Source organism: Clarias gariepinus, chromosome 7 (genome assembly GCF_024256425.1).
Source record: "Clarias gariepinus isolate MV-2021 ecotype Netherlands chromosome 7, CGAR_prim_01v2, whole genome shotgun sequence".
NCBI classification, from domain to species: Eukaryota; Metazoa; Chordata; class Actinopteri; order Siluriformes; family Clariidae; genus Clarias; species Clarias gariepinus.
In genome coordinates this window covers 2,320,837-2,339,561 of record NC_071106.1, presented here as the reverse complement: position 1 = coordinate 2,339,561, position 18,725 = coordinate 2,320,837, and the positions used below count along the sequence as shown (strand labels likewise).

The following is an 18,725-nucleotide window of genomic DNA, read 5'->3' as shown; positions in this document are numbered from 1 at the left end:
TCCGGCCTCTGCAGTCTGTGCCTGGCGGACCCTTGTCTCCAAGTTCCACTGAAGAGGTGCGATGATCCGGGAAGAGGGGATGACAGGCACGGGATCCGCCCGGGGAAGGTCTTCGTCGTGTTGTCTTGAAAGTGCGTCGGCCTTGGTGTTCTTGGACCCCGGGCGGTACGACAGGTGGAAGTCATACTGTTCAAAAAAAAGAGCCCACCGTGGCTGTCGTGGATTCAGTTGTCTTAAGTTCCTGATGGTGATGTGGTTCTGATGGTCGGTCCAGACGATGAACGGCTCACTGGCGCCCTGGAGCCAGTGACGCCATTCCTCCAAGGCCCACTTTATGCCCAGCAGTTCGCGGTCCCCTACCCCGTATCGCTGCTGAGTGGGGTTGAATTTTTTGGAGAAGAAACCACACGGGTGCAGTTTCTGGTCTGGACCTCGTTGAGAGAGAACGGCGCCGGCGCCCACATCCGACGCGTCCACCTCCACAACGAAAGGTTGGTTGGCGTCTGGGTGGAGAAGGATGGGAGCGGTGGTGAAACGATGACACAGATCTTGAAAGGTGGAGATGGCAGCAGGTGCTGCAACTGCCTTGGTACAGTTGCAGCACCAAGGCAGTTAATGGTGCTACAACTTTACTGTAGCCCCGGATAAAGCGACGATAGAAGTTCGCAAACCCCAGAAAACGTTGAAGCTGTTTAAGGGTCCTGGGTAGGGGCCAGTGACGCACAGCTTCGAGCTTCTGTGGATCCATGGCCACACCCTGGGGCGAGATGACAAAACCCAGGAACGTGGTGGAGTGCTCGTGGAAAGCACATTTTTCCAGCTTGCAGTACAGTTGGTGAGCGAGCAATCTCTTAAGAACCGCCCGAACATGTTGGATGTGCTCCTTGAGGTTATGGGAATAAATAAGGATATCGTCTAGGTAGACGAACACCCATCGGCCCAGCATGTCTCTGAGGACGTCATTAATAAATTGTTGGAAGGCCGAGGGTGCGTTGCAGGATCCAAAGGGTATGACCAGGCTCTCGTAGTGTCCAGTGGGTGTGATGAACGCCGTCTTCCACTCATCGCCCTCTCTGATACGCACCAAGTTGTAGGCGCTCCGGAGGTCCAACTTCGTGAAAATGGTGGCACCAGAGAGGGCGTCCAGGGCAGAGTTGGTGAGTGGCAGCGGGTGTCGGTTCTTTATTGTGATCTTGTTTAGCCCCCGATAGTCGACACATGGGCGAAGTTCGCCCCCTTTCTTCTTCACGAAGAAAAACCCCGCGGCGGCTGGTGAGGAGGAGGGCCGCATGGTACCGTGGTGCAGGGCGTTGGCAACGTACTCCTCCATAGCCTGTGTCTCGGTGGTCGATAGAGATTAGAGATGGCCACGGGGGGGGGGGGGGGGATTTGGGGGCGGAGCCTGGCTGAAGTTCAATCACCAGGTCGTATGGGCGATGAGGTGGTAGGTGAGTGGCTCTTCTTTTGCAGAACACTTCAGCCAGGTCTCGATATTTAGGTGGAATGGCGTCGGTGTCGACGTCGGGGACCTCTGACTCCTTGGAACACGTCCCAGCCGATGCCCAGAGGCAGAGCTCGGTACAGGTCGGCCCCCACTGAAGGATCCGGTTCTGTGCCCATGAGATAAGAGGGTGTGCTGCAGTAACCATGGATAACCGAGGATGACAGGAGGTGATGCGATGGGTGTGAGGAAAAACTGTAGCTGTTCTTGATGTTGATCGACGGTGAATGTGAGAAGTTGGGTGTGGTGAGTGATGGGGCTAGATAACCGGGGCCGACCGTCGACGGATGTGATGTGAAGCGGCTGGGATAACGCCTCGATCTTTACCCCCATTTCTTTGGCATAAGTGGAGTCAATGAAGTTCCCCGCGGCACCGGAATCGATGAACGCGGTACTTCGGTTTCGTTTGTGGCCAAATTGGAGGGTTACCTGAACCGCGAGACGCGAAGTGGTGGTGTTGGTGGTGGTGGAGAGGTGGATGGCGCCCGGTGAGTCTCTTCCCCTGCTCACCGGGGCTGCGCGTTTCCCGGGCGTAGCGGGCAGATCGCCCGGTGATGGGCCGCTGACCCACAATAGGCGCACAGACCCTCTCGGAACCGGCGTTCTCGTTCTGTGAAGTTTTGTGAAGATTCATCTCGTTATTATCTAGACACATTTTTCTCACACATACACAATTTATATATATATATATATATATATATATATATATATTTTAAGAATTTCTTTCATCTTTGTGAAGCTGCTTCGAGACAATGACCATTGTTAAAAGCGCTATATAAATAAAATTGAATTGAATTGAATTGAATTATATGGCTCTTTATCGGAGTAAATCATTTAGTAAAAAGCCTGTAACTTTCCATTTAAAACAGATACATCTGTATAAATAAATTGTTTAAATGTATGTATTATGAGCTATTGATCAGTGATTTATGTAAACGACGTGCTAATGACGATTTGGTCTGCTGTGTGTGTGTGTGTGTATAAGAGAGAGGTGTCAAGAGGTCTTACATACTCATGATAAGGAAAATCTTAATTTCTTCTATTCCAGTAAAACAGTAATAATGTCAATTTTAGAATCTAGAATCCAGAAGATGAAATTTGCAGAAATTTAAAAAGAGGCCTGAATCACTGCAGGTCTTCAACATTCATGTCTTAAAGTGTGGAGGGGTGCATTTCATTTATCTGAATGTATAGGTGGGAGCTAAACCATTTAAAGCCTTGTATGTAAGTAATACTATTTTGTAATTAATTCTAAACTGAACAGGTAGCCAGTGCAGGGATGATAATATTGGGGTTATATGATCATATTTTTTGGATCTGGTGAGAACCCTGGCGGCTGCATTTTGGACGAACTGAAGCTTGTTTATTGAGGATGCAGGACAACCACCTAGTAATGCATTACAATAGTCCAGTTTGGAGGTCATGAATGCATGAACTAGCTTTTCTGCATCAGATACGGATAAGATGCTCCTAAGTTTGGCGATATTTCTAAGATGGAAAAAGGCTGTTTTTGTGATATTGGAAATATGATTTTCAAAGGACAAGTTACTGTCTAATATTACGCCCAGGTCTTTTACTGTCGAGCTGGTAGTAACAGTACATCCTTCTAAACGCAGGCTGAATTGTGAAAGCTGTTGTGTGCTGGTTTTTGGGCCGATGAGTAATATCTCTGTCTTGTCTGAGTTTAGAAAGTTATTGGTCATCCAATCCGTTATGTCCTGGACACACTCGGTTAATCTATACAATTTAGGTATTTCGTTTGGTTTCGTTGAGATATATAATTGGGTATCATCAGCATCACAATGGAAACTAATCCCATGTCTTCTAATGATGTTACCCAAGGGAAGCATGTATATTGAGAACAGCAGAGGTCCTAAAACTGACCCTTGTGGGACCCCATATTTCACTGGCATTACACCAGACAGTTCTCCATTTAGATCTACAAAATGGTATCGATCAGACAGGTATGATCTAAACCATTTTAACCATATAAGAACAGTGGCAGCTGGCACACCTAAAAATAAATGCAGGATTATTTTTTATATGAAGTTTTCCAGAGCGCACCGGCAGAAGTAGAGTAATGATTATGAATGCGTCGGGAGAAACAGCAATGAAACTCACTCTGACCATTTTAATAATTCAGTGATAAATTAGTGATTTCTTTGGTTTCGGTTGTGCTGAATGTGATCATGTTATCTTGTCGTCTCCGCACCAGTGAACGCGCCTACAATTCACTTTTCATACGAATTACATAATCTAATAATTTGTTTTTTATTATTTTATATAAAAGCAGACATTTCACTTTCTATAAGTGTATATTTTTCACGTCTGTGAGGCGAGTATACACTGTGTTTTGGTTCATTTTCTGACGCGCTCAAGTTCACCAAAAACAAAGTTTTTTTTGTCATTGTGAGTGCAACTAAATAAAAGTAGAGTCTTATAAAGGCTATGTAGCTTATATAGTTTTACTATATAGTTTTTGCACATTAATCTGACAGTGTTTAAATTTTATAGTCGTTTAGTTTCATTTATTTCAGTTAATAAATCTACTACAAATTTAAAGAACACAAAATATAAGATGACACAAGACCCTACACGTGTAGCTTTTCTAATTACACATAATCAAATCTAAAGGCTCAGTGTGTTACCGTTTATGTTGCTTAAATTCGATCCTAAAAATATTGAATTTAATTTTAATTATAAATTTGTACTGTAATGTTACTACTGTGATTATGAATTTGTTTAATTACAATGTTTCACTTGATTTTATCTGCAACTACGTGCGGCTCTAGACGAGCTGCGGCTCATTAATCCTGGAGAGAACGACCTGATGCCTGAGGCGTCAGTCTGTAGTTATATAGCGCCACTCAGCGGTAAAAGCCAGCAAACGCACAAACCCAAATGCTGTCGCCATGCGCCGCAATGGTAAAAGTAACATACCGCTTGTCCACCTACTGTATATTTAATAAAACTGTATTGAAACAAAGTTGTGCGTTTTCCTTATTAAATATCGCTTCCGGGACATTGTTGTCCAAACGTTGTATGTATGTGGAAAACAGTGAACCCTAAGCACAAGAAATGACGAGTAAAGGAATGTACGTAACATTAACACCTTTACCGTGTTTAAATGTATAAAGAATTACTGCATTATGTTTCAATCATCCTTAATTTAAAATTTTTTCCTAATTATATTGTTAGGGGGTGCGGTGTGGAGATCCGCACCAAAAGATGTTTTATTGATTATGAGAGCCCTGACGCAGGGATTTAGAGGGGGTCAGTAAAATAGGATTTGTGAGCGAGGCCGGCTCTACACAGGGATAAATGTCTTGCCCCCTCAAATCAGATGTTAATATACTCACAAAATTAATATATTGCAAGTTGATAAAATGATCTGCGGTAGCGGAAAAATCCGCAGAAAAGGGACACTACATAATACGGTATTAGATTTCCCTCATGTCCCTCCGCCAGGGGGCGGACTGGGACCAAAAAGTGGCCCTGGACTTTCTGGCCCACCGCAGCCCACATTATAATACATTGGCTCGATAATGTAGAAACATTTTTAACACCAGTTACAAGTATAAAAATATAACACAATACAGAAATCAATGCTATTTAAACATATTATTTGAAGTATCACTGAACATATATTGGGTCATATTAGTAAATCAAAGAAACAAAGGAAAAAACATCAAGACAAACAACATTTAAATCTATAAAGACAATATTTTAAGAATGGCAATAAAACTGAACAGGTCTGCTGAAATAAAATCTGTAGCATCATTAGCTTACGCTAGTAAACTAGTTACTTATTTAAATTTTTTTGGTAGTCAATATTAATTCAAAATAATGCTGAGAAACAATATTTTAAATTAATATTGACTACCATAATAATTACTAGCACGAGTTAATACGAGTTAGTACGAGTTAATGCTGCTACTGATTTTATTCCAGCTTACCTGTTCAGTTTGATTGCCATCCTTTTCACTTGGCTCTTGTAGATCAGGGGAGGGTCATCATCAGCAGGCACTGGTTCATTATCACTGACCTGCTGCACTTATACCACCCATCAGTGTAAGCTGTATCTTACACTGCATCAAGATGATACCCTCTGCGAAATAGCCCGTTAATTCATGCTCGTGTTTGGATGAGAAGGACAGGCCTGGACTGACCAAAGGGCATGCTGCGCAATGCCCGGTGGGCCGACGCACATTTTTGGGCTGGGGCTGTCAGTCATAATTTAATATTTTTTAAAAAGTTTATTAGGCCAATTTATTTATTACCGCAACGGTAGAGTATCTGAGACACGAATCGCGGCCCATTGGTTGACTGTCTTAAAGGACATTGAACTAGTCTAATGAAATCTCAGGCCACGCCCTGCCTCCCTCCTGGCCTGCCCTTATCTCCCCTTGACAAAACCTGCTATTTAGAGTTCGACCGGAGTTTGAGATGTGTTCGTCTATAACAATGGATAAACCAGAAAAAGAGAGAAAAGAGCAAGGGGGGTGCAGAGAAGCTGCGGGAAAAAAGACGCAAAAACCTACAAGTGGAAGCAGCAAACTGTGCGAAAATCACAGAAGTGTTTGCCACCACCACACGTTCAATTGCAGCTGCTGGTGTAGGACCATCAACATCAGGCAACAGTGCAGAGGCAGTCCAGAGTGCTCAGGCTGCCGGAGCGGCACAAGGGAGTGTAGAACAGAGTAACGTCAACGTTAGTTACACAGATGAAGAAGGAGTAGCTATTAAAATTGATTCGGAGGAGGAGGAGGTGGTGAGAGACGTGACCCAGCAGGGACAGATTGAGGAAGGCTTCAGAATAGCTACGAGTCCGGTAAGAAGTAGCCGAAATGTTGGCAGAGTGAAGGGAGGGACATTTATGTAGGGAAGACAGAGGGCTTTTTTGTGGTGTGTGTGTGTGTGTGTGTGTGTGTGTGTGTGTGTGTGTGTGTGTGTGTGTGTCACTCGTGCATTTGAGTGTTTGTCGACAACCTGCACCACTAGCCTACCTAGCTACTTCTCGCAAATGAACCGTCTGCCAATTAGGCTAGGCTACATTGCCATCCACATCACATTAACGAGTGGTCTCACGTCTGTCATGATTGATCGAAATTGTTGTCAATCTTCACGCAGTACAACAAATAAACCCCTGAGCTATATAAATGACATGGCTGACTATCGGATTTCTAGGTAGACACACGTAGGTCCACACACACGCAGAATGATGATAGTCCATGGAATTAACAATGAAAATGTTAAGTGTAGCCTACATCTTCACTAAGTAGTAAGCTATCTGGAGGATTTGTAGGCTAACACTGTGCAAATGCTCAAATTATTGCAGTCAGACTTAAAAACATTTAATAGTAGACTATGAGTTTTGTGCAGAACTTCATCCTTGCTAGGTTGGAGGTCACTCACGTGTGTGTGTGTGTGTGTATGTGAGAGAGACAGAGGGAGAGAAAGAGAGAGAGAATTGCTGACTGTATAATAACAATAATAATAATTAAGAATAATTTTTTATCAAGGTTATTCGCTTCCATGCAGGTTACTGTGGTTTAATGTTTGAAACAAAACAGTGAGCGCATCTATCCTTTGATGTGTCATATGCCTCAGCTTATTGTTTAAATAATCATGGTGGGCCGCGATGGCCAAAAATGTCAGGGCCGTTTTTTGGTCCCAGTCCAGCCCTGGAGAAGGACAAACTAGTCGATGCCCGTTCTTTTATTTGCTGCATTGTCAGGTTATAGTACAAACTTTCGGGTGGATCCTGCACTTAAATCCAACTAAAAACTACTGAAAAGAAAACAAAACTCAGGCTCTATATCCCAGCTTACATCTCGCATTCGCGTTCAACTTCACACACACCGGACCTCATACCCACAATGCCCCCCCTGCACTGGACTACACTCCTGTAAACAGCTGTCGTAAATTAACCTCTCTCTCCAGCAACAACACGCTCTTTGTCGGCGGCGCCCGTGTGATCGACGCACTCATCCATATGAGTAGGAAAAAGAGATGCAATATTATGGTTTCCGTCATTTTTTATATATTTGTGTACTGACTGGGTCGGTCTTGGCCAGCGGCCCACCGGGAAAACTCGGTACTCCAGATGGCCAGTCCGCCACTGCCCTCCGCTGCATGTATTCATTCACAGGCTGCAGCCCGCACACAGGGAAATAGGAGACTGTTGTTTTAGAGTGGATTGGAGAAAAGAGAGCTGTTCATTTACTATAAAAATAACTAAAAATATAAAAAATATTAAAAAAAACAATATGATCTGTTCTATAGGCCATCTGCCCATCTTTTTTTTATTATTCATAAGACAACCTTTCAGTTTTGTAAATATTCTAGTTATAGTCTGTTAAGTCTTACTATTAGACTAAACAGTCTAGTTATAGTCTCTAGTCTTAAGATCTATACCAGCAGGAGCTTAGTCTTCAAGTGGGAGACCCAAGTTGGACAGGTCTGAAGGTAGAGGCCTGACAAAGTGCATTCCACTTCTCCAGGCTTCTGATGCAGCTAACAACACAATTCAGCAAGGATAATACTGTTTCTATAAGCACAGGGGAAAAACAGTGCTCAAACATAATGCGTACACATGATGCCCCCTTCACATTTCTGACTGCCCCCCCATACAGTAGTTACCCAATTGGAATAGTTATTACCGTTGCGCTCACCGCCATGTAAAATCGACAGCGGCCAAAATAAATCAGTTGCATTTCAAAGTCATTCGTAAAATGGCCGCCAGGTGGCGCAAAGTGACATTTTCACTCGTTGCAGTAAATACAATGGTGATGGTAATTTCCACATGAGTACTTTACACAACAAAAAAAATCTGAACCAGAGCTATTGATATGTACTGTACAATAATGAGTAAAAAAAAACACTGGTTAAATGTTGTTTAGATCAAGTTCACTAGCTGACAATTTGATTTGTACAGAGTATAAACTATAGCTATATATAGCGTATCTCTTTATCTGTTTATTGTTATTTAAGTTCTTGATTATTTCAGGTACTTTAAACACATTGTTGGGTTGCTAATGTTGGGTCATATGAGATTTAGTTTACAAATAAACACCTGGTTGGGGTATTTTGACCCAACAACTGGTTTATTCATTATTCTTTCGTTTCTCCAAATAGCAGCCTGCAAAATGTTTAAAATATTACTGTTATTGTGTCACAGGTGTAGTTTTTTAGAGTTGTTTAGACAGGAATGTGTGTGTATACAGCTCAAAACCTCCATCAGTTATTAAAGATAGCATCTATTTAGAAAAAATGCCCAAGCGATTTCGAAGCTTCAGGAAATCTCCCGGCGCTCTGCGCAGAACACCGGGCCAACTCATGTTGGAAAAAATTTATAAACGGTTTCTAAACGTGGGCTATTGTTTTTTTCTTATAATATTTGTTATTTTAAATGAGGTTTGGGCTCAGGACTTCGATTCGGCATCGTAATCCTCTTCTTTCATTTACTCCATAGTCTAAATCAGCACTCAGCCGCATGCATGAGTTTTTCCAGAACGCACCGGCAGAAGTAGACTAATGATTATGAATACGCGGGAAAACAGCAAGCAGACCAAAAACAATACAGAACAGCGCACCTTACAACACTTACAAAATCATAACGTTTTTTTCGTTATTATGAGTGCGCTTAACTAGGCACGCGGAACTAGGCACGGCTGGTGAGCTCTCCCTGCTAATGATCCCAGGCTTGCACCCCGCACTAAAAAAACACTCAGGGTTTGTTGGGTTACAGTGGATTTTACTACGCAGTGTGAGTGTGACGCGCGCAACAACGCAGAAGTGCGGCATGCAAGCGGGGCAAATTGAATGCGCCCCAGGGACTTCAAAGAAGCGAGAGATGGGAGGGGCCAGTCCGGCCATCAATGGAGAGCAGAGTCAGCGCGAGCGGACGGAGGCAGGAGCTGCTTTCCTCGCGGGCCCACGCTGCCACTTTGTCTGCTGCTCACTGCTCACCAGCCTGTGCCCGCATGCCAACCAAACCTGCACGTGCACATTCCTTCCTTTCCATACTCACTCCCTTAACACTTTCCTTCCTATTTTTTCCCATAAGACCTCGCCTCGAGTCAGTGCTTCATGGAGCCGCCCGTGCACTTAGGGTCGAACCCGTTCCACGGCCCAAATGTTGTCAACAATATAAAAATTTTTTATTTTTTTTTTAAACGTTTTATGCTTGTTTTAATATTATTTTGAAGTAAATGAAACAGTAATTATGGAGTGATATCCCGGAAAATATTCAAAAGGAATTGCAAATTACATTTGCAATTGCGTTTTCCATATGTGGACGCACAAAGTGTGCCATAATTCAAATGCAATTGCAAACTTTGCATTACCGTTTGCTGTTTCGCCTTCGTGAACGCACACTGACTGCCAAATTTCAAATAAAAAAGAAAAGTCCATTTGCATTTGTATTTCCCATGTCTTACAAGTCATGAGCCTGCCATATTTAAATAGCAAAATCAATGACCATGTTTGCTTTTTCACTTTCTCTGCGTCACGCGTCAAGCCGGACAAAATTCAAACGCAATCGCTAATCCATTTGCAATTGCATTTCCAACACAGTACACAGAAACCTGTCAATCAGCATCAGGGGCAGGTCTATACTGTGGGGCGGGATAGTGTGGGGATTGACGTCACTTGCATTCGCCAACCAAGAGAGGGGAATTTAAGCAATGGAGGTGAACCGAGATTATCTCATTTGTTTATCAAGAAATAAACACAGAAATATGACAAATCGCATATTTTCTTACTCTGGAGTGGACAGAGAAGCTATTACAAATAAATATATTTTTAGATCGTCTCCTGTTACAGCCTGCTGGAGCTAAATCTTTACCGGCGCTTTATAGAGATAGTCACTAAGGGACCGTCTAAAAAGTGCATGACCAAGACCCAACCGTTTATTTACAGAAGAATACACAAGATTACAGAGAAATACCTCACAGGACATCAAACATATTACACTGTTAGGCTACAGTATGGATTATTTGTTTATTTATTTGTTTAATTAATTAATAATTACTTTAATGTACATTTTAAAATAAATGATTACACCGACAATTCTTGTGGCAATAAAACAGATAATTTGTTAAATGAGAGTTAGGGTGTTTTTTTTATTATTAAAATAATAATCATAATAATAATTGTAAAGATATGTATAAAAATTAATGCACTTTGGTACAGTCTATTATGAGTTGCAAAAAATGCCCTTTAAATCAACAAAATTCAATAACTTTTTTGCTATAGAAATTTAGCATTTAGAAAATGTAAAACCAACTGTACTATAATGCACTCTATCCTCGCTAATAACTCCAACCCTTCCCTTTGCAATATTTAGTTTGATATTACTTCAGTAAATTTTTTTTGTCATTTTTTGAAAAAAAAAATGGAATCAAACTGAAACTGATAAAGTGGATTATAGTACAACTGATTTTACATGCCTAATCCACATAACCATACCTGCCACGGATTGCCCCCTATATATATATTGCTTATTTATAATAAAAATCACTGTGTGTAATTTTTCATCATAAACAATATTTATTTAGTGTAAACATTTTTGTATTACATGACAAACCCCACACGTGACGTCAATCCCCACACTATCCTGCCCCACAGTATAGACCCGCCCCTGACGCTGATTGACAGGTTTCTGTGTAACGTGTTGGAAATGCAATTACAAATGGATTAGCGATTGCATTTGAATTTTGGCCGGCTTGACGCGCGACGCAGAGAAAGTGAAAAAGCAAACGTGGTCATTGATTTGCAATTCCTTTTGAATATTGTCCGGGATATCACTCCATAAGTAATAGCTAAAATAGTGAAATTAATAGTTAAAATATTAACAAGGGGAATGTTTGCTGTCATGTGGGCATTATAAGATTTGTATTAAAAACTTCTAACTAAAAGGTGGCAGCTGGCACGCCTAAAAATAGACGCAGGTTAATTTTTTTATAGTCTAAATAAAAATCCTCCTCTTTAATTTCCTATAGTCAATCGCACACAAAGTTTTCCAGAGCGCGGAGAAATTTTGTTGTGCTAAATAATATTTGTGCAGTATAATCAGAGCCTCTTATTCCTATTTATCCTGGGTTGTTGTTCTTTTAGTGTCACTGTGCTTTACAATGCCAGACAACATTCAAATACAAATTATTCACCCTCCCCAGGTGTGAATCAGCTGTTCTCACCTATACATTCAGAGGAACTGTAATGCACCTCTCCACACTTTAAAAACCTCTTGAATCTGAGGCTCTTTTAAGGACTTTCAGTGATTAAGGCCTCTTTCTAAATTTGTGTAAATTTTAATCCTCTGGATTCAAGATTCTAAAGTTGACATTGTTACCGTTTTTAATCCTTGCAATGGAAGAAGTTGAGATTTTTCTTATGATAGCATAAATTGCATTGTTTAAAAAAACGGTAAAAACGGTTATGGGGCTATCTTGGTTTATTAATCCTCGGGTCTGGTTTAGGTTTAGTATCCAGTGTGCACCGTTTGTACATCTGTTATTTTACAACTACAGTGGAACCTCGGATTACGAGCTTAATTCGTTCCGGAAGTGGGCTCGTATTCCAAAACACTCGTAAACCAAACTTAATTTTCCCATAGGAAATAATGGAAACTTAAATTATTCGTTTTACAGCCCCAAAAAATAAATACATAAATATAATTAATACAAAATATAAAATTAAAATGAAACAAATTAACCTGTACTTTACCCTAAAAAAATGTAAAAATTAAGCCCGATAGATAAGGGTTTTCATTTGTGCACGCAGAGTGTGTGTGTGTAAAATGTGTGCGTGCGCACACACACACTCACATTAACGGATAGACCGTTTTTAAAACCATTTAAAAATTAGCAAGGAACATTCCTAGTCACACTCACGTGAGCGCATACTAACAGGATCACTGCTGTAAGTAAAACAACAACAACAAAAAACAAATTAAACAGCTCCTCACCTTTGAAAACAATCGCGACAGAGAGAAGTTTGTGTGTTTATTTGGCAACCTGAGAGGAGGGGGGCTGAAGGGGGGCTCGCTCGCGTTTACGGCCCCCTTCTCTCAGGTTGCCAAACAAACACACAAACTCTCTGCCTTACACAGACACAAACACACAGCGCACTCAAAAACACTGCAGGCACTAAGACCCAGCAGGGGAGACGATAGGTCTCGGCTTTACAGCTCCCCTTCTCTCAGGTTGCCAAATAAACACAAAAACTTCTCTCTGTCGCGATTGTTTTTAAAGCTGTTTAATTTTTTTGTTGTTGTTGTTGTTTTACTTTACAGTAGTGATCCCGTTAGTATGCGCTCACGCGAGTGTGACTAGCGATGTTCCTTGCTAATTTTTAAATGGTTTTAAAAACGGTCTCTCCGTTAATGTGTGTGTGTGCGTGTGCACGCACATTACACACACACAGCGTGTGTGTGTGTGTGTGTGTGTGTGTATTCACCCAGCAGGAGAGACGATTACCTACAATTCCGCTGCAAGAGAGAGAAAAAACGTTGGCTCACTTGTGATGACGTAACGCTCGTTGTTAAAACAAGAAGCGCATGCGTGAAACATGATACTCTGTGCTCGTAAACTAAGACAATGCTCGTTTTTCAAGTAAAAAATTATTCAAAATTGTTGCTCGTCTTGCAAAACACTCGTAAACCACGTTACTCGTAATCCGAGGTTCCATTGTACATCATAACACTCAGAAAGACCTTTTACTTGGGGTTAAGTGACTGATGGGCCTAACATTTTTCAGCTGAGCCTCTATTTCACTGAATAATTTTTATGAGTATGTAAGACCTCTTGACACCTCTCTCTCTCTTTCTCTCTCTCTTTCTCACACACACACACAGCAGACCAAATCGTCATTAGGACGTCCCTCCCCCAAACAGCGCAGCCATTTACTTTCTTTCCATTTACTTACATCTGAACTGAGTCGTTTACATAAATCACTGATCAATAGCTCATCATATCAATTTATTCATACAGATGTTCCTGTTTTACATGAAAATTTACAGGCTTATTACTGAATGATTTACTCTGACAGAGCCATAAGAACAGTGGCAGCTGGAACACCTAAAACAGATGCAGGATTATTTTTAATCATCTAAATAAAAATACTTTTCTAAACGTGGGCTATTGTTATTAACTTGCAATATTTGTTAATTTAATTTAAATGGGGTTTGGTCTCCGGAATGTTGAGCATCGTGATCCTCCTCTTTACTTTCCTACGTAGAATCAGCGCTTAATCCCATGCATAAAGTTTTGTAAATTCGTTTACTGTTTAACTTGTATTTCATAAGGTTTTGCCAGCGGTGGTACAGTGCAACGGGGGTCATTATTTACTATAAAAAAAAATTATGATGATCTGTCACGGCGCGCCTGTGATAGGCGTGCGCCCAAATCTACTATCGCTACTCGCTCACTCCGTAGGCTCCCTGAAAAGGCGGCAAAGGGACGGAGCCGCCTATTCGTGTCGGCAGGCGGTAATTAACGTTAATATGATCTCAGGCTTGCTCCGCATTATAAAAGCAAGGTGCGGAGTTTAGTCCGAGGTCCGGGAAGTACGTGATGTGGTGGAGAATAGGAGAACTAACTTTTGTGTCAGCGAGGACTCGCGCCGGCCATCGACAGCGGGAGAAGCGCCGTCATGGAGGAGCGTGCAGGAGTGCTGCCTCTGCGTCCTCCGTTCTGCCACTTCGTCCACCGCCACTTATTGTCAGCTGTGTTCCCGCATGCCAGTGTGGCACAGCCCGCGGAACTGCACATGCACAACCTTTATCTTTTTCCCTTTCTTTCATTTTCCCTTCTTCAACCCTTTCCTTCCCCATTTTACCTAAATAAATTACTGCGATTACCCTTTTTCCCGTAAGACCTCGCCTCATGTCCGTGCTTTATGGTGATGCCCGTGCAACATGGCTCGAACCTATTACAAGTCGTTATAACGGTGCGTTATAACAGTCTACTGCATTTCATTCTTATAATAACGCAAAAACACAAGCGGGGCTGAATAACCGACATCAACTGATGCAGTAGAACATCCTGACAATGTTATAATTTTATGGTCATTTATTTCAGTTAATAAATCTACTACAAATTTAAAGAACACAAGATATAAGATGACACAAAACCCTACACGCGTCTTTTCTAATTACACGTGATAAAATCTAAAGGCTCACTGTGTTAACATTTATTTTGAGTAAATTTGATCCTAATAAGATTGAATTTAATTTGAATTCTACATTTGTACTGTAATTTTAGTACTGTAATCATGAATTCGTTTAATTACAATGTGTCACTTGATTTTATCCGCTACTATGTGTGGCTCTAGACGAGCTCATTAATCCTGGGGAGAATGAACTAAGGGCTGAGGCATCAGTCTGTAGTTATATAGCGCCACTCAGCGGTAAAAGCCAGCAAACGCACAAATCCAAATGCTTCCGCCGAGCGACGCGACGGTAGAATCAACATTCCGATTGAGTAACCACTGTATGTGCCTGTCTAGAACCGGCCCTGGCTGTGAGAGCTTATGACAGACACAGGAAGACATTTCCGTTTGGAGATAGCGTGGGATTATTAATTAAGAAACTTAAAAGGAAACCAAAAGAAAACTGAAAACACAAAATAACCAGAGCTCCGCCGTCTACGCGAGAACGGACGGGATTCTGGAAACTAAAACAAAAATCTGAACAGTTTATGTGCGGCTCTGCCCCTCGCGCATAAACCATATCCACAAATACTTCAACAAAATACACTTATCATGAATTGCATTTTATATAAATGTTACATATGAGACGCGCGCACAAACACATACTTATATAATATATTCACATACAAACACATACTGTATACACATAAAAACATAATATATTCAGTAAATTTGTCGATTACACCCAAAGTAATTATGAAGTCTGATTTGCACCTCGCGGGAAAACACACGCAGTCTTAATGGCGACATCTGTACTGAATTATTTTCTTTAGCAGATTACAAACTCTGAAAATGATCAATACCCAGTGGTGGATGAAGTACATGAATCCTGTACTTGAGTAAAAGCAGAGATCCCCTGGGTAAAATATTACTCCAGTAAAAGTCCTTCATTTACATTTCTACTTGTGAAAAAGGAAAGAATTTCTTACCTTCAAATGTACTTGAGTATCAAAATTAAAAGTCCTGTGATTTATTATGGCTTTATTGTTATTTTATTACTTTTGTGATCAGACACTCGCTTAAATTACTTGTTGAAACGGCCTTTGTGTCACTCTGGGCACAGATCTGTTAATACAGTGTGTTCAGAAAGTCTCTCCACAGCGGACACGTACAGTAGTAGTAGTGTGTTGACGCGCTCTTGTTTGGCTCCACCAGTCCGAGGAGTTCTTTCCTTTACATCGGCCGTGTATTTTTGTGTAAAAATGTTAACCATCGAAGAACGTGTTTTTGTAGTGGAGCGCGTTTTTAAAGCTGGAGATAAATACTCAGATTTAGTTTGTGGGAAATTTCAAGCAGCTTTTCCAGACACAAGAATACGACATCGCGACCCTGTGTGAGATTTAATAATAAATACATGAGTGAGAATAATAATGAGTTTCATTAAACCAATATTTTCCCATAAACTTCTCTCTCTGGCCACAGTGGAGGGACTTTTTAAACGCACTGTATAAGGTCATAAAATATTCTGACACTGATGTCAATTAACGTTATCTTGAATAAGCCACATGCAGGTGAGTCATTTTTATTAGGGAGATCTGAGTGAAATACCAGTAAGGAAACTTTACTCTTAAGATTTAGTTTAAACTGAACATCTCTGCACATGGCTACCAGGATTCCTCTAAGTAAAACATTTTAAACAATTTAAACCAAATGATCGCCTGCAAGTTTCACCATTTCGTGAGCTGAATGGGCGGCGCGTTGTCATGAAGAAGACACACTTCACTTTTGTTCACCCGGGTCCACCATTTTGGTTTTGACCCTCTAGTGGCATCATGTGGAACTACACTGTGGGTTTTTAAACAAGAAGAAACGTTCACAAACACATCCATTTTCAGAGACATAATTTGGGCAAATATGGATTATATCACAGGAGTCGTAATAAAAATCAACACATCAGTTGAACACGTGTGGGTCACACCACATCACCATGAGCTTACTCATCATCTTTTTACTTTATAATTAATAGTTTATTTTATGTTTCTAAGAGTCAAAATCCATCACATTAACAGTCATTAACTTTAAATTACTGTCCGTTTATAATTTTAAATATTAAAAATGATTCATAATTTAAAATGTTTTTTTTTCTTTGTATTAAAATAATATTGAGTTGAGACATCAAAATCACGTTTAGTATTTAATAAATTGTACAGTTGAGTTTTGTATTATAACCCTAATGGTTATGTTTTTTAGTTCTCACCCAGTCATATGAGTCTGGTAAAAACAGAAGAATGTGTGTATGAAGAGCACAAACCACAGTTTAATATAGTAGTTTATAATACTACTTTAGTCATTTCTATATCTTTCCTTTCTCTGTTGGACTAAACAGTATTTTCTCTCTGCAGACTGTGTGAGAGTGTAAGTGTGAAATCCTGCACTGATGTGGTTTCAGCTCTCTGTACAAATCCATCACACATCAGAGAGCTGAATCTGGGTGTATGTGAGCTAGGAGACTCAGGAGTGGAGAAGCTCTGTGATCTACTGAAGAAACACGAGTGTAAACTGGAGACACTGCGGTGAGTAACTCAGTGATGTGATGAAACAGCTTTAATAACATGCAGTAACAATTACAAAGCTCTCGCCAGCACTAACAAGTAATGTCTAACTAACATGTCTAACCTGCTGTTTAGATCTGATTTATTATCAGTAATAAAGAGTAAATAAGGATTTATTTGAGGAGGATGTGGGATTAGGAACAAGTAGTGAGAGGTAGACACTCACTAAAGGACACCAGAAAAACATCCACACTGGACGTCTCATGACCGGCCGAATGTGTTATGTGTTAGATCTTAAGATGTCCACAGAGAGACATATTTTCCATGGACAGATCAGAACCTCACAAGGACATTTAGATTACATTCAGAATTAGTTAGAAAGACATTTATTTCTAGATGTATATTGGACATTCAGATTAGAATTTCTTTTTGTCCTGTGTAGGGCAATTATTGAATTGTAGCTATCAGTAATTTAGAGAACTCTTAATGTGGACATTACATTTATACATAAACACCAATATTTACTAAAATAATGACAAATGCATTTATTTTAAGCATTGCTGTTCCAACATTCATGAAAATGACTTTAAACAGGTTCAGAGCAATTTAAAGTGGTACACACATCTTGAGCAAATAAACACAATTTAAAAATAAAGTAATAAAAAAATATATATAATAAATATAATAGTACATTACTAAATCCTATAAATGTCGCCATTAAAAACGCACGTTCGAAAAATGGAATCCCGTGACTTGCCGCAGCTTTGCGTGGCAAGCTGTGAAAATGCCCTTCATTACCTGTAGGGGGCAGTTTTGTTTCGGTCCGAAGTATTGTGTGTCTACTGAAGCCGAAAATGTGTTATGTCTCTTAGGCGCCCATTGACAGCAAGCGAAAGAGCTCATAAACGTGTCGAGCTCAAACTGTAAATACTGATATGTATTTATTCTTCATTTTCTTTGTTCTTCAAATGATGGTAGTTCTTTAACTGCGCTTTCTCCATTCAGTATTATTATTATTATTAGTAGTAGTGCTCTGAATTTATTATTGTTTTTATTCTTATTATTGTTGTAACGCACCCATGCGTGTGTGCAAAAAGACAAAGTACAACTAATAATACAAAAATGTATGATATGTTAGCCTAAAACAATATTGTTTTATTGTGTTTATGCGCTTTAAATATACACTAAACAATAAACACTGCCTTGTGCAAAGTGAAAGTGAGTTGCGCGTGCGGCTTTTTGATCAAAAGGCTGATAAACGCGTGCGCAGATATGAGCAGATTTATCGATAAAACTACAGACATGAAATGAAACAAACACAAAAATATGTACTACTCTCTGAATACAACGCGACAGCACGCAGAATCCCCGGGCTTTGACTGCGCTTCGTCCATTCATTAGTAAAAATACTGATCTGATCCGCCTAACTAGTGAACGAGGAGCGATATTGATTTGGGCGCACGCCGTGACAGGCTGAAAAAAAAACTATTGTCCTCAAAAATGTAACAGATGAGGATTCA

At 40.5% G+C, this 18,725-nt stretch overlaps 1 protein-coding gene across 4 annotated transcripts in view; it reads left to right on the top strand.

The window, feature by feature from the left end:
• The window catches only part of LOC128527602 (NACHT, LRR and PYD domains-containing protein 3-like), a 159,120-nt gene extending 141,515 nt beyond the window's left edge, over positions 1-17,605 (top strand). For 3 of the 4 annotated variants that reach the window (XM_053500067.1, XM_053500066.1, XM_053500068.1), the window contains one exon: positions 17,056-17,605. In XM_053500067.1, the coding sequence (XP_053356042.1) occupies positions 17,056-17,230 (175 nt within the window). In that variant the 3' untranslated portion in view covers positions 17,231-17,605. The remainder of the gene's footprint in view (positions 1-17,055) is intronic. The other variant, XM_053500065.1, reaches the window with a different exon arrangement.
• Positions 17,606-18,725: the final 1,120 nt, after the last annotated feature.